This window comes from Octopus bimaculoides, chromosome 2, assembly GCF_046866305.1.
Source record: "Octopus bimaculoides isolate indiv1 chromosome 2, ASM4686630v1, whole genome shotgun sequence".
Lineage (NCBI taxonomy): Eukaryota > Metazoa > Mollusca > Cephalopoda > Octopoda > Octopodidae > Octopus > Octopus bimaculoides.
Genome location: NC_142929.1, coordinates 28,109,136 through 28,126,539, shown reverse-complemented (window position 1 = coordinate 28,126,539; position 17,404 = coordinate 28,109,136). Strand labels below are relative to the sequence as shown.

The window sequence follows — 17,404 nt, the reverse complement described above, 5'->3', positions numbered from 1 at the left end:
CTGATACACACCTTTTCTACTTGCCCTACTGCATCTCACAAGCAGCAATACCCAAAGTAAACCTATTGCCCAATTATTCCTCCATAAATTCCATTCCTATCCATCTTATGGGGCAGAATCCAGTGTTCAGGCACATTACTACTTTTCTTTAAACATGTATATAATATCATTTTCCAAAAGTATCTAAATATCAACGATTTCCATTTTAAATATTTATTGTTCTTGGAATAATTTTAATAAATTTTCTTTCATTCCTTCTTTACTCTTCTTTACCTGTATATATATATATATATATATATATATATATGTATATATATATATATATATATATGTTGTTACTGTCGTAAAATTTAAACCACATTTTGTGTGTACTTCCTAACCACATGGTTTTGGGTTAATTTCCTTGTGTAACACCTTCGGCAGGTGTCTTCCACTCTCTCCTTGGACTGACCTGTCTTATGGGTGGATTTCATACATGGAAACAAAGAAGCTCATTATGTACATAAATACTTAAGTGTTTGGCCTAATATTTGAAGTGTTCAGCTCAGAATTATAATGTGGTTTCAATTACTGTACCAGATAGCATGTTGTATTCTTGAGCAAGGGCACTTCATTCATGTTGATGCAGTCAACTCATTTGAAAATGAGTACCAGCCAAGTGCTGATGCAGCCTTCTCTCCTGTTACATCCTGAATGTGCTGCTGGGTCAAAGGGTTGAAAAGTCATGAGGATGTATGCCTGCTCACATTACACAGGTACCTTAAGCAAATAGCAAAAGCATGTTACATGTTACCAAGCCATAATTGTTCATGAGTGACAGCTGGCTCTCTTTGTGTGTGTGTGTGTGTGTGTGTGTGTGTGTGTGTGTGTGTGTGTGTGTTTAACATTTGCACTTCTCTGAAAGTCAATGTGCCTCAAGCAGTGACATTATTGCAAAACAAACTCCCTGTCAACAAATCATCTGCTAGCTTTGAATCTTTGAAGATATGTGCAATAAGGGATCCATTACAAAGGGTTGGCAACAGCAAGAGCATCAGGTGGTAAAACAGTTCCTCAATATGTATGCATATATATTTATATGTTTACATGAAACTCTAGTTCTTGTAGGGTTAAGCTTGTTTGAGGGTTCATGGGGATTTTCTTGTTGTATACCACACATTAATATTCTGTGATTGTTCTTCATTGGGACTCTGTCTGGTAAAGGTAAGTTTTTTTTTTTTAGGGGTTTTGAGTTTATGGTTGTGTTGCATATTTGTATATATATAGATAAAAATAGATGCATAGATACTTAGATGTGTATATAAATGTATGTGTATAAAAAGATATATATATAAAGATGTGTGTAAACTTATATACTGATGTGTGTGTATACACATACATACATACACAGAGAGGGGCAATTGATGTATAAAGATCAAAGAATAAATCCACGAAAATTATGAGCTCAATAAGTTGTTAATCTCCAGTACATTCTTACTTCACAGTAAATCTATATTAGATACACATAATCAGCTAAAATGATCTTTAAGAGCAATATATTTAGCAGAAAAGCATTGAACTTCACAAATAGTTCATAATTTGTGCTCAGCAGCTGTTTCATGGAGATAAACAATAACAAATATATAATTACATAATTGTGATACATGAGTAATTTAAATTAAATTAAATTTAAAAACTGTATACAGACACTTTCAAAAATGTTACGTTAATCAGAAAACTGTTGCCAATTTCATATATATATATATATATATATATATATATATATATATATCCAGATCAGTCTTATTTGGTTTTACTGGTTTATAATAATGTGTTTAATGAACTGTTAGCAAATGTGTTATTATCGTGGGTATATTCTTTGATGCTTATGCATCAATTCTATACACAAACACATACACAAATGAATATGGCTACATATATGTGTATGTATATATTTCAAAAGATCCAGATGTGAGGACTAAATGCATTAATATTCCATATTTCATTTTGTAGTTCCATTCCAGTGCTATCACTATAAGTGTGTGCATATATAAATGTCTTTATGTATATATAGTTCTGTATATTTTTGTATGTGTATATGCAAATGTGTGTGTTTATACGTATGTATGTATATTATACATGTATGTGTATGTAAATATGACTGTATATACATTCATGCATAAAAGCTTTTTTTCTTTATTCTTTGTAATGTGTATTTTTTTTTATGGATTTGTTTATGTTAATTACAAACAGAAAATTTCTTTTTTAAAGTTGAAATTGTTGAAATTCTTTATCGCAGAGCAAGTTGCCGTGAAGAATATCAATCTTGCTATTGAAAACACTGATGCTGAGCAATTAATGAAAGCTCTTCAGAACCCAGCTGCCCAATTGAGTCCAATCGATGACACTGCCCCTATGTTGTACTGTGATGAGTTCTGTAGTATTAGGCAAGAGAAACAGGCCTCTCTGGAGTATCATGAAATTTTTAATGCAGTCAAAAGTAAATTTGTCTTACTTTTCTATTGAATGTGATATATTAAGACTTTATTAAATGAATCCTGACCATTTTGTCTTAGTAACTCTATTTTTAAACTGAATAAAATTGGAAATATTTTTGGTAGTATTATTTTGGATAATAGCATTGTCTAAAATATAATGTATGGCTAAAAACAGAAAAGGATTTGTTCTTATCTATTAAATAATATTATTGATTTTATGAGTGAAGAATGATACATTGGAGCATAATTTAATGCCTGGTGATTTTATTAAATCAGCCATGGTACAATGGCCAAAACTTACTGCTATTGGACGCAGATAATACCATTATCACTTTCTTTCTTTTATAAGCATACTCAAACTATTTTCGTGTTGATAATACTGGATCGATTATTGATATGCATTTTTCTAAATAATGCCTAATCAAATTATATTTAAAAAATCTCTTCCCTTGTTTATAAAATATGAGTTTGATTCTTTATAGCAGGTGCCAATTCCAAATCTATATTATCAGATAATCTTTTGTCATTGAATCTGACTCACAAATATGGACAAAATGACAGAATCTAAACTTTCTGGAATTGAAATAGCTGATCTGATTCTTCTATGGGTCATGCTGACACTTTGAATGTCACTATGTTCTAGAGAATTCCATGACAGCTCAGAATTAGGCCGATTTTATTTCTCTTTACAGTTTTTATCCTGATAACTTCTTTTAAAGCGTGGAATTAAGTACAACCAAATTTTTCTCTGTGATTAAGTGTCTATTGTTTGGAATAGAAGCAAGAATGGTTTTGGTTGATATTAAATTGATAAATTTAGTTTTAAAATATTTGGGAATAATTTGAGTGGGAGTGATGTAGTCAATAAAATTAAAAGATGAAACTAATTTCATCTTTTAATTCCAGTTTAAAATTTTTTTTTTATTCGCAATATTTTATTATTTTTCAAAAAGTTTAAATGACTTTCTTGTTTTAGTTTTAAGAGCACACACACACGTATGTGTGTGTTGTATGTATGAAATGGTTGACATACTGTGATATATAATATTCAATTCAAATAAGCTCATTTTCATTGGTTTAAAGTTGAGATTGACTTCACTTAATTTTCATAAGTGATGTGTTACCATCAAATATATATCACTAGTTATTTGATATAGATTTTAGATAGTGGAATTTAGATAAAATAATATGGGTAAGCCAAGTGTGTATATATGCTTAGTATATGGAATCAATTAATCAATTTTGATTTCTAGCTAATAAATATGGGAAAAGGGTCTACTGTCTCATCTAATTTCCTGTTTTCATGAGGAATTTCTTTTTTTTTTTTTTTTTTATTTTTTAAAGCAAAAAACTAGTTTATCATTCATGAGGACATTTTAATTAATACAGCTAATTCTGTAGCATACTAATTTAGTTGGTAGATCAAATCTCAAAACTATAGTTATCATGTTTTTTCTAATATTTCTTTATCACACACTAAATGAGTTTGAACAATTGCAGTAGTAATAATAGGTTTTGATCTATATTTCTGTCTAAATAAATTCACTTTCATTTTCAAATTTGTATATAATGTAAGAAAGTTATGCAAATACCCATTATTATTTCTTATTACTATTTATAAAAGCATTATAATGTGCAATAAATCAATGTTTCATTTCCTATTTCCACTGATTGCTGCCAATTTTAAAGTTCTTTATATTTTTCGGTTTGATTACATTGTGCTTATTAAATTTGATGTCTGCTTTTTAAAGTTTTGCTGTAGGTCTTTGGTAGCTTTTTCAACTTTAATACATAGACATTAATTTGATAATGATTATATTGGTAAATTACAATGATACCAAATTTCATGAATATTACTGTAAAGTATTGTTAATTCTTGTCGGTACATTAAATGAAATGTGCAGTGCAACAGTGTAGAGCAATTGTAATTTAATATTGGCCGGATATTTTTACAGTAGTTAACACAGCACAATAGCACTATTTATGGATTCTGCATGGAATCTTTGTTTTATGGTTCTGTTCACGTCCAACAAGGTTTACTTCAATTGATGTCTAATATTGTGATTAAATAACTTTAATTAGTTATGTATTTTTCTTGTTATGTTATGAAGTTCTTTGTAAGCATATCATGCATATCCTCATAACAAGCAATGTAGTATCTGCATTAAGTATTCTGCTATCTTTAACTTGATATTATTAGAAATAATTTTCAAATCTGTTGCATGTTAATTAACATTTGCTTTATTTAGTATTCTCAAACATTGCAATTTCCTCATTTTTGCATTGAAAATGGAATGTAATAAAAATAGTGTTTTGGAAAAGCCATTTCTTTAGTGAGCTTTGTATAGGTGTTGGACAAATATAGCGAGAATTGAAACTAATATTCAAAACTTCAGGCGCAGGAGTGGCTGTGTGGTAAGTAGATTGCTTACCAACCACATGGTTCTGGGTTCATTCCCACTGCGTGGCACCTTGGGCAAGTGTCTTCTACTATAGCCTCGGGCCAACCAAAGCCTTGTGAGTGGATTTGGGAGACGGAAACTGAAAGAAGCCTATTGTATATATACATACATATATATGTATGTGTGTGTATATGTTTGTGTTTGTCCCCCCAACATCGCTTGACAACCGATGGTGGTGTGTTTGCATCCCCATAACTTAGCAGTTCAGCAAAAGAGACCGATAGAATAAGTACTAGGCTTACAAAGAATAAGTCCTGGGGTCAATTTGCTCGACTAAAGGCGGTGCTCCAGCATGGCCGCAGTGAAATGACTGAAACAAGTAAAAGAGTAAAAGAGAGAGTATGTTGAAAGTTGCAATTAATGAGTTTTGAAATATCAGCTGTAGAGTTACATCACAGAATAATTCTGATATTTCAGTGCTACTCTGGAGTTTTTATTGTACAACTTTGTTATATTACAAATAGTTGATATCTTACAAAAGAAAATAGAAAGGTATTAGCTCTTTAGCATTTAAACCAGTCATATATAACCCAAATATTCTACCTGTTTTATGGTCAAACTGACCAGATCCAGCCTCTCACACATTCCCGGCAATGTCATTCTAAAAACAAACAACCACACCATTGAGATCTTGAATCTATGAGTTAATGCTAAATTGTTAATTTAAAAATGACAATTGTAGAAGTCCAGTCAGATTTTTAACTTAAATGCTGACTAAACCTATTTTATCAATAAATGAAGCTGTACAAATGCACTCATAAACCAATCATTAAAACTCATTCATTGACACTTTATTAAGCTAAGCTTCAGGATGATTTTCCCCCCCCCCCCCTAAAGGACCAATAATGATAGTAGGGGTGAAGTTGTTAATTGAAAGGCTTTCTTAGTACTGAAAAAGTAGGAACCAGTCTTCCTTCTTGATCGGTTGATTGATGATGAAATGCTTATCTCTATGAAATCATTTCAATATATTTAGTAATTGATTAAATTTAAACTGCAATTTAACCCTAGTTAAATTTAATTGAAGATGCTTTATTTTGGCTTTTTTTTTTCCTTATTTTAGTTCTTTCTGCAATTGCTGCAATAAATAGTGCTATTGACAGAAGAAATTCTCATGCAACATTCACTGCCCTAAGTGATCCAAATGCACATATTCCTACACTTGATTTTGAACTCAGTGAGAAGTATCAAAACTGTCTAGTAAAGGAAAAACAGAAGAAAATTGAGGTGAGTTTGCTTGTGTTTCTGTAAGATAACATATAATGTTGATTGCAATTGTTGATGTTCAACATCCAAGTCACCTCTGATTGAGGATGTCTATAACTGTTTATCATTACTCCCATACTCATAGGTGTTGTATCAGTTAATTTGGGTGCCCTTTTCCTACACATCTTTTAGTCAGCTTAAAACGATTATTGCCAGATAATTGGTACTTCTGGTCAACACTTCATTATCTTACTAAATTTAGATTTGTGCTGAAAAATATTGTATAAAATTTTGATTATCATAAATCTTCAGAGTATAAATATTCTAAGGATTTTTATGTTATTTTACCATCTTAGTTCTACATTGTTTGAATATCTTATTTACATATCATTACTTTATTGTAACTAAATGAGTTATATTCCTATCTAAGTAAACTTATTAACCTTTGGATGTAAACAATTTTATTTATTAATTTGCTGGATTAGACATTTAGAGATTTTAATTTTTCTAAATGTGACATTTTTACCATGTTTGCTGCCTATTGCATTGAGGCATGTTTGTAGGAGTTTGACAGGACCTCTCCATCACAGCATCTCTTCACTTATTATGGTCCATTTTCATTTCTAGTTACACCTAACATTGAGAATAAACCCTTCCTGTACTATAAGCTCAACTTTGGGTTTTCAAAAATGTTTTCGAATATTTATTATAGTTACCTTGTGAGCAGCTAACACACCATGAAATTGTAATGGCAGTAGAAAAAGTTCATCAACAAGTTCAACAGGAGCATGAACGTAAGTGGAAGTTCAATATATATCTTGTGTGTCAACTGTTTTTGTGATTATCATCATACTTGCTTTATAGGTTTTTATTTTCTTTCATGAAAATAAAGCAAACTTTTCAGTTAGTTTTATTTACAGGAATATGAAAATCTTGATTTTCCAAAGTGTTGGTAATGTTGTTAGAAATAAGTTTGGAAGGTATTTAGAATGGAATATGTGTGTATGTGTGTTACACACACACACACACATCACTGACCATCATCATCATCATCATCATCGTTTAACGTCTGCCTTCCATGCTAGCATGGGTTGGACGATTTGACTGAGGACTGGTGAAACCGGATGGCAACACCAGGCTCCAATCTAATTTGGCAGAGTTTCTACAGCTGGATGCCCTTCCTAACGCCAACCACTCAGAGAGTGTAGTGGGTGCTTTTACGTGTCACCCGCACGAAAACGGCCACGCTCGAAATGGTGTTTTTTATGTGCCACCCGCACAAGATCCCGCTCGGAAGATTTCATGTGTCGCCCGCACATGAGCATGATAAAGAGAATGAACTATTGGGGTATTGTTCAGCCAATTTCATATTAAAGTTTACAAAACTAAACCTACTTCCTGTACAGGAGACATGTATTTTCAACCATAGTGGAAGGTGACCCATCTAAAATGCTGGAGACTGAACAAAGTCAGTATACAAAATGGCTCTGCCCATTTGGGCTCATACAGAGGAGACATGGATTCCATAAAAAGTGATTCAGAGTAAAGGGGTGGGGGCCATTTACACCAGTTACAAATGATCTCTCTACAGCTGGTAACACAATAAAATGCAGATAACCCATACTGTAAAGGGGTTGGCAATAGGAAGGGTATCCAACCATAAAAACAATGCAAAAAAATATCAACCAGCCCTTCCAGCATGGAAAAAATAGATGCAAAGTGATGATAGTGATGAAAAGCTATGTTAAAACAGAGTAAGCAGGGATTTTTTCTTTTTTTGTTATATAAGACCGTAAACAAATGTAGTTAAGCATTATTTATATTTTTTTTTCTCCTGGTTTGTTTCTGTGTTCCTTTCTGTGGAAGAGCGTAGGCTCGAAACGTCAAAGACTTTCTCTATTCCTGAGCGTTAAACTAATACATCCATTTGTTGTTTACACCACCTGTCTTCGTCTGTTGTTTTTTCCGTAAATTCTCCCATATATATATATATATATATATATATATATATATAGTCAGTCTGTTATTGAATACTTATTATTCTAGCTATATGTGTTGAGTACCACTTTCATTTGTTCGCCTGCATTTTGTGTGTGTGTGTGTGTCATCGTTTAACATCTGCCTTCCATGATGGCATGTGTGAGAATTAGAGATAAGTAGAGATCGATGATTCATTGGATTATGGAAATAAAATTCAGAGATTTTGAGAATTTTTGATGAACAAATAAACTGTTTTATATGAATGTGGTATTGATTTAACCCTTTAGCATTTAAAACAGTCCTATCTGGCCCTGGTATTCTGTTCTATGTTCAAACCAGCTACATCTGGCTTATCACACCTATCCTACAATGTCATTCTAAAAATAAAAATCACATCAAAATCTTGAAACTATAACATAATGCTTGGTTAATTCAAGACAATGTGAATAAATATTCATTACATTTGACAGTAATCTGAGTGCTAAAAGATTAAGAACAGCTCTTTATTATAGGAAATTTTTAAACTTTTAACAATGATTTCTCAAACTTTACTGTTTTGGCTCTCAATCCAAATCTACTGTTTATATTTTATTTTTATTAATGATTAGGATATGAGTAATCTGAGAGAGTTGTGGATTTTGTGAGCTCTTTCCATTTAGGTGATGTTCTTGGAGGATTATATGTTTTTACTCCAAAATAAATACTTTTTACACACACCACAGTCGCTTGCTTAAATTTCATCAGAGATTATTGTTAAGATCCTAATTGATTGAGAGGGAGTGTACTGTCAAAATTTTTGCATACACAGAAAATTAAATGTTAGAAGAAATTATTGAGTAAATTGAGAATCTAAGGGAACTGGTGGGAGATGGTCTATATCAGCAGCTGAACTACTTCCTAGGTTCAGCGAATTCAGTTGCAATGTTGACTGAAGAGTTGTTTCAAGCCATTGGGTGGAAGGGGTTGTTGCTTGAACTATAATAATGAAAGAATTAAAATGGAGTGTGGAGTGGGTACCAAAAGAGAATGGGAACCAGAAATCTGGAGTGAGATGAAAATGAGATAACTGATTTATTCTGTGATGTTTAGAGTTGCAAGATTTGTTCCATATGTTTGTTGTGTATGTTTAATAGATAAATTTGGTTTCATATTTCCATGTGTATCTAATGTTTTTGTTTTTGTCATTTCAGGAGTTTGTGCTATAGGGACAATCAATGATGCTATTTCTAATGGTGATGAACAAGCTGTATTAGCTGCTTTGCAGCTTCCAGCAGCTCAACTTCAAAATGTCAGGGATCGGCTTGCTCACCAGTATATGGTTATGCTTATTAATAAAAAGAATAAGAAAGCATTGGTAAATATCAACATATTTTTCTTTTGTTTGCTAAAAATTAAATGCTACACTTTAATAAATTGTTACATTTTTCTACTTATAGTATAAATGATTATTATGTTCATGATTTATCTTGTTATAATGCTCATGTGTAAACATGTACAGATATGTGATTGGGCTGTACAAATTCATATGTTCTCTGTACACATTTCAGCAATCTCAAGATGAAGACACACTACTGTGGCTGGAGGAAATTCAGGAAACTATCTTTGAAGCAAATGAAGATGAAGAGAAAGCTGTTGAAAGTATATTTATTTTGTTTCATTCTATATCCTTTACACTTCCACCTAAATTACCTTAGACTCTCTCTATATACCTGCTGTTTTAAACCCTGTGTTAAACATATCATTATGCAACCCTTCCTCCCTGCAGCTACATCTCTCTCTCCCAATTACACTAACAAGGTATTGGTCATTCTGACACTACAGAATATGTGTATGTATGTGCGTGTGAGTGTATGCATGCTTATAATCATACTCATCATTTAAATAAGACTTCTCCAGCAACATGCCTCACCACTTGATGCAGTTCTTTCTCATCTCCTTCATGGGGTTTTAATCTCCTGACCTCTCAGTTTTCACCATTTCTTTCTGTGTTTCCTTTTTCTGAGATTCCTTCCACTGACATCACTTGGTACATCTTTATCCTACTGTCATCTTTTTTATGCATCACATGTCTGTACCAGCTTAGACATCTCTTTTTGACACTACATTGGATTCCTCTTACCCCTAGTTTTTCTCTCAGATGGTTTATGCACTACTAACTTTGCACATCTAATGGAACATGTTTGCCAAATTTCTTTTACTAACCTTTCCATATCCTCCATGTTCAGCATCCATATTTCACTACCATGCAACAATGCACTTCATACAAAAAAAAATACTTTGCAGTCTGCCCTTCTCTCAAAGCGAACATCCCTTCATTGCCAACAGAGGTAATAGTTCCTTGAACAGTGTAATTTGAATAATTTTCTTAAAAAAATTATTGTTTGCTAACTTTTTTTTTTTCTATTTTCAGTGTCTTTGGGTATCAAAGATATAAATGCCAACTTAAATCAAGATTCGTCAGATGTTCTGCTTCAGTCTTTGCAATGTCAACCTGTTCAATTGCAAAATTTACGTACTTCTTGTGGGAATATCTATATGGAAAAGCTGAGAGCTCTTCGCAGTGAAAAGGAAACACTGGGTAATATTTTTAATGATGATTTGGGTCATTATATATTGTACTTCTGTATTCTGTCATAGAGTTTTCAGATTTTCACCTCATTTTATTTAATTTGGTATTATTAAAGTCCTCTAATAAACAGATGTCTTACTGTTGATTTTGTGGCTAAAATTTCAGTGAACCATTTAAAACATCAGCAACTCAGAAAACCACTTGTTGAAATTTTGGCAGTGCAATGAACCATTTCTTGAAATTTAACATCTTATCAACCCAGTTGTTTAGATTTTGGCTGTTTAGTGAATCAGTCATTAAAATTTTAGCAATTCAGCAAAGCTGTTAAAATTTCAACTGTAAATGAAGCACTTTATGTAAAAAATAATGGCAGCTCTTCACTAGTTATGTCCCTTGGCCGTTTTGGTTCAAATTTTTATTACTTTGACTTGTTCTTCCATGGTTGATAAAATAATAACCTTTCCAGTACAAGGGTTCAGTTTAATCAACTATGACCACCAAAAAATGTATTACTGTGTTAGAAATCCTTGTTGTAGAATATTTTGCAGATACAAAGCACAACTTCTTTGCTATGTGTTTCCTGCTGTGAGATGTGTCCTTCAGTAAAAATTTGAGTAACTTGTAAAATGATATGAAATTATCAGTGTGTAGAAGATGTTGTTTTACTTTATATTTGTCCTCTAATGCTAATAATTGCTAAGTCAACCATATTACCTTTTTTTGTTCACAATACTAGGTGAGACTGGAACTGGATGGATGATGAACAGATCACCCGAAGGCTTTAAGTTTTTTTACAATGTAATTACTGGAGATTACACTTGGGTTCGGAATGACTCAATCATAAAAGATTATTCTATTCTGACAAAAGAGGAAATCCAGGTATTTATGAGTTTTGTTCTGATTTTTATACTTATTTTTTCATGTCTATTTTAATGTAGACCAACCCATTTCATTGTGCATAATTAGACAATTCATTAGATTGTTGGTATTTCTGTTTATAGTTTACATTCCTCCTCCTCTTCATCATCATCATTTAACATCCATTTTCTTTGCTGCATGGGTTGGACGGTTTAACAGGGGCTAGCTAGGCAGAAGACTGCACTAGGCTTCACTGTCTGTTTTGTCAAGCTTTTTTACAGCTGGTTTCCCCTCCTAACACCTAACAGAGTTTGTGCAATTTTGGTAAACATTTAACAGCCTTCTATATCCAAACTAATCAGATTTAAATATCTGCTATTATACTGCTTTAATTCAGAGAAATATATATATTCCTTTGATCAGTCTTTCCTGTAACAAATTCAACTTTGGCACAAGGCCAACAATTTTGAGCGAAGGATATTAGGTGATTACACCAACCCCAGTACTTGACTGGTACTTTATTTTATCAACCCAGAAGAGGTGAAAGGCAAAGTTGACCTTTGTTGGACTTGAACTCAGTGTGTAAAGAGTCAGAAAAAAATACCACAAAGTATCTTTTCCAACACTCAAACAATTCTGCCGGTCGACTGCTCTTGCATTTCCTACAATAAATTTCATATTTGTAATTTCTAGCTCCATCTCTACTTTACATATACACTCTTTTCTTAAAACTTTCCACCCCTATCGAGCCCCTCTCTCCCCCCCATCCCAGCTGTATAGCTCCTTCACCCTTGACCACCTTTTCTTTCCCTTTTCCTACCCCTTTCTCTCATTTCCCATTCCACTCTTTCTTTCTCTTCCCTCTCTCTTTATTCCTTCCACTGTTCCCAGTTGAACCATTTTTTATTGTATGTTGATATTGATTATCAGAAATATTTGCTAATTATTTGTAAAATCCTATATTTTAAAGAGTACTAGCATTTTTATCACCTGTATTGCATTTGTTAGGTCAGTTACATTGAACCCCTCACTATCCCATCTCCTAAAAATTGCTCTGGCCTTATGTCAGAATTTGAAACCATTATTATTATTATGCAAACCAAGGGACTGCTTCATTTATAATAATAAAAGCAAAATTCTGTCTGTCCGTCTGGGACCCCTGTATCTCAGTCTCCATTTGCTCAACATAAACGTATTATACCTTTTTGGAATCAGGATGATCCTGGCATTGAAAATCTACCCTTCATTTGGTTCTTGAACATACAGCATTGGGATCTGATTTAAAAGCTTTTGGGTTGCTATTTCTTGCAGGTAAAGCTTGACTGATTCACACCATCTTGGTTGACGTTTATCAGATGATGTCAGAGATCAAGGGGGAGATAAATGATATTCGCTTCATTAATTTTACGTCAAGATCAGAGCTTTGGGACAAATTGGTCAACAGTTGGAATACAACAGAATGATTGCATTGCAGAAGTAATTCTCATCCATCTTTAACTTCTGATCAAACACCACCAGGGCATATAGTCATTATAGATGTATTATAGTCATGTCATTTAGCTCTTTAGTTTTCAGCCGCAAGCCCAATTAGCCCTCAGTAGGAGCTAGTATAAAAGTCTGCATGGAGTGCGGCTTTTAAGCTAGTAATAAATAAGAAGAATAATAATGGTTTCTGATTCTGGCAAAAAAATAAGTTATTTTAAGGTTAAGGGGTTTACTAAATACCACCGAGCCCATTACAAATAAAGTACTAGTCAAATACTGGGATCAATGTTATCACCTAACACCCTCCCACAAAAATCGCTGGTCTTGTTCCTAAATCAGAAACTTATTATTATTAAGGTAGCAAGCTGGCAGAACATTAGCATGCCAGGCAAAATGCTTAGCAGCATTTCATCTGTCTTTATGTTCTGAGTTCAAATTCTGCCGAGATCAACTTTGCCTTTCATCCCTTTTGGGGTCAATAAAATAAGTATCAGTTAAGTCCTGAGGCTGATGATATTTGGGCCCCTCTCCCAAAATTTTAGTAAAAAAGATTATTATTGAATGAGAGAGCAGTGCATGCCATCAAAGTGACACTGGGGTACAAATATACAATGCCCAGTATACCCATCTGATAAGGGTACACCAGGTACATGCCTCACAACCATATGTGCATAACATGGTGATCTCCTATCAAAATAAACAGTGCATGACCTCGCAGGCGGGGCCCAGCTAAAATTTTCTTCAGGTCGAGTAGCCCATCCTGCTCAAAAGGTCCATGAATAAGATTTGTTTAAGGATGTTGTGCAAAAGGTTGTTTCCAGAGGTGAATTATTCAAACCCCAAAGAATTCCTCTCAACACATGGCTATGATACTCCCCAACTACTTCTGCTCATGATCAGAGATGCACATATCGTCAGCCACCAAGGGACATGCTCAACTGGTTAATGTCAAACAACTGACAAACAAATCTAAAGTATTGAGCAGAATATTTGCTGTAGCTCATCTTTTATACCAAGATTATCATTATTATTACTACTACTACTAGGTTGGAGGATTAGAAGAAACATTAAAACATTGAACAAAATTCTTTGTGGGATTTCTTCCTCTAGCATTTTACAATCTTTCTTCAAATCCCACCAAGGTCAGCTTTGCCTTTCATCCTTCAGAGGTCAATAAAAGAATGTCTTAGTCTAGTTCTGGGGTCATAGTAATCATCTAATCCTCCCCATTTTAAAATTATTATTTTACTTGTTTCAGTCATTAGATTGTAGCCATGCTGGAGCATCACCTTGAAGAATTTTTTGTCAAATGAATTGGCCCCTGCTTTTTTATTATTTTTTTTAAATTTTGTCTAAATGCCTACAATTGTGATGGCAGTGGAGTGCCTGCTAATCATATCACCCACCCCAACTCCTAACCCCTTCCGAAATGATGGTAAAAGACTGTGACTTTGTGGTGTCATTGTATTAGTACAGAAAGGAAAGGGGAATTGAGCAGACACATGCCTTTTAGAATTAGTTCGGGCGTGGTAGGTGGGCTGCCAACACATGAAATGACTGGTTTAGATGAGAGATCTGAACCTAAGATCTTAATTTCACCCTGGTCAACCAAGGCTTTGTGAGAAATTTGGTTGATAGAAACTGTGGAGAAGCCCATTTGTGTGTAAATGCATATAGATGTGTTTGTATTTGCCTCTGACTACTTAACTGTGTTTTAGGTTGTTTATGTCCCCTCAACAGTTTGGCAAAGAATAACAGAATAACAGATGTTAAAAATTAGTACTAGGGTCAATTTAATCGTCTAGAACTTTCAAGGCTTATTTGGAGCAGTCCCCTGGCTTAGCTATAAACCAATGACTGAAATAGATAATAAAATAACTTCATAAATCAATAAAAAGTGACTATTTGAAATAAGTGGGGAAAAAAATATATTTTACTTTAAAAAAAAAATTGTTTCTGATTCCAGAGTGTTTTAACTGAAATTCAAGAAAACTATGACCGAGAGCTCTTGTTTAAGGCAAATGAAGGTTTCATTATCTTGGTCCAAGCTTTAATTCGTGGTTACTTGGTGAGGAAATCATTTAATGACCGCATTACCTATATCAACTCTCAAACACCAGCAATTACTAAAATCCAGGTAAATTTTCTTTTTTCTTTCTAAATTGGAAAGTAGAGTTTAAATTATTACATTTCTAGCATGGCTTTGCTATTTACTGTAGTTGTTACTAGCAGCTTACAAATTATGGCTCAGATAATAACAAAATAATTTTTACAATATGATAAATGCCTTTAGTTTTCTAGAACTTTATTATTACTTTATTATTTCTATAGAGTCAAGAGGAGTTAGTAACCAAATGACAAGTGTTTACTGTCTTTAATTTCTGCTGTCTCTTTAAAGTTGTATTGTGGAAACCTGCACCATTGTCTAACTTCTCTGTCTTTTTTCTATATCTTTCTTTCTCTCTCTCAACTTTTTTCTTTAATTTTGTATATCTTGCTTTATTTCAGGCTTACTGGAGAGGTTCTCGTCAACGAAACCTTTATAAAACCAGAAAACAGTACTTGAAACAGAATGGTCCTGCTGTCCTTAAGGTAAATATTTTGCATTCATCTTATATACCAGGTTTATAAACCTTGTAAGTTTACAAAGCTTAAATTATATTTCCATAGACAAATGAACCAAAATTAATTTGTGAAATGTATTAACTATCAGAAATATTATCTGCATTGTATCAAGATTTCTAATTTTGATCACAACAGTATTTGATAATGAACTTAGGAAGTAATGTAAACATGCATTTTATCATGCTTAAGGATTGTATAAGGAATAAGTGTTTAAGGATTTTTTTTTCTGTTGAATTAGTTACAAGCATTAACCAGAATGTACTTGACCAGAAAAAGATACAGAGAGAGACTAAAATATTTCAAAGACAATGTAAGTAGTCTCATGTTTTTTAGCTTATCTTACTCATGATGGCCAAAGCCATGGTAAACTGAAATTTTTTCTTTTCTTTTACTTCTTTTGAAATTTAAAATTAAAAATAAATATCATGTAAATTTAAATGTGAAAGCATTCAATTTGGGTCTGTTTTTTTCATTTCTTTTTATGACTCAGTCAAACAAGAGCAACAATATCAGTTGGGGAAAGGAATAAAGAAATTATGGCTCATGGGATTTTGCGGTAGGCAGCAGTGTATGAAGATTGTGATGCCTGATTCAAACACTACCATGGTAGAGACCAATCATGAGTAAACTGTGGGCTGCTGAACTTTGAATTACATGCCAGTGAAAAATTTCCTTGAATTTTTTTAGTAGTGCAACTCATCTGATAATGATCCATGTCTCATGCGGTTTACTTTTCAAAATATTTGCTCATAGACCCTGTTAAACATTTTGACAGGAACTCACAATTTTTGCTAACCTAATTTCACTGACAAGGTTTGGGTTGACACAAGGTTATAGTTGAAGAACTAGTCAAAGGCATCACACATTTTGATCAAACCCGACAAAAAATGTGCTTCTTCACTACACAGCCAAAACTGGCAACCTTAACTATTATTCTTAAATGATTAATCATCAAATATGACTTACTGGAGCAAAGAAACTTAATATCTAAAATTTTCTATAGTAACATACTCTATTCCATAATAGTATCTGTATATATATATAACTACCATTTAATTATATATATTCCATGAAAGTAAGTATTTTGGCCAATATTTCACTCATTTGGTTGTAGTTAGGCTAAAATGAACTCATTTTTTTGTCTTTTGAAGAAACCTGTTTGTAATGTTTTTGTTCTTTGACATAGGCTATTGTATTTTGGTTTGATTTTCACTTTTGCATTTACATATGAATTAAACTGAACTTACCTTTTTAATTTTTCAAGGAAAATTCCATTGTAAAAATCCAAGCCTTTGTTCGATCTACCCTTGCCAGACATGATTATAAATCTCTTGGTAAGTATATTAGATACATCCATGACATACAGTACTGAAATTGTAGAAAAACAGTCTCAAAAAAATTAGAGAGATTTTCCTTAAAATATACTAAATATGTATATTGAACCAAGATATATATATCTAATATAAGGATAAAATTTTATTAAAAAATTTTATCAATGGGCAGCATATGAAAATTACCTTTTAAGGTGAAAATTATAAATACAATTATAAATAAGGGCAAAAAGAAAAAAATTTCTTTGCCAATATGCTGAAAAATAGATGCTGGACTGTCTAACTACATGAAATATTTTCACTTGTAATAATATGTCAAAATATTTCATGTGGTTAGATGATTTAGCATCTATTTTTCAGCATATTGGCAAAGAAATTTGTTTTCTTTGCACTTATTTATAATTGTGTGTG

The 17,404-nt window shown here is 32.7% G+C and overlaps 1 protein-coding gene across 2 annotated transcripts in view; it reads left to right on the top strand.

Annotated features, from left to right (window-relative positions):
* LOC106872737 (ras GTPase-activating-like protein IQGAP1) overlaps positions 1-17,404 on the top strand; it is a 176,189-nt gene that overhangs the window by 124,723 nt on the left and 34,062 nt on the right. For both annotated transcript variants that reach the window (XM_089342174.1, XM_014919820.3), the window contains 11 exons: positions 2,279-2,479; positions 6,003-6,166; positions 6,858-6,939; positions 9,316-9,479; positions 9,673-9,763; positions 10,536-10,703; positions 11,431-11,573; positions 15,004-15,174; positions 15,546-15,629; positions 15,901-15,972; positions 16,927-16,996. In XM_089342174.1, coding sequence (XP_089198300.1) covers positions 2,279-2,479; positions 6,003-6,166; positions 6,858-6,939; positions 9,316-9,479; positions 9,673-9,763; positions 10,536-10,703; positions 11,431-11,573; positions 15,004-15,174; positions 15,546-15,629; positions 15,901-15,972; positions 16,927-16,996 — 1,410 coding nt within the window. The remainder of the gene's footprint in view (positions 1-2,278; positions 2,480-6,002; positions 6,167-6,857; positions 6,940-9,315; positions 9,480-9,672; positions 9,764-10,535; positions 10,704-11,430; positions 11,574-15,003; positions 15,175-15,545; positions 15,630-15,900; positions 15,973-16,926; positions 16,997-17,404) is intronic.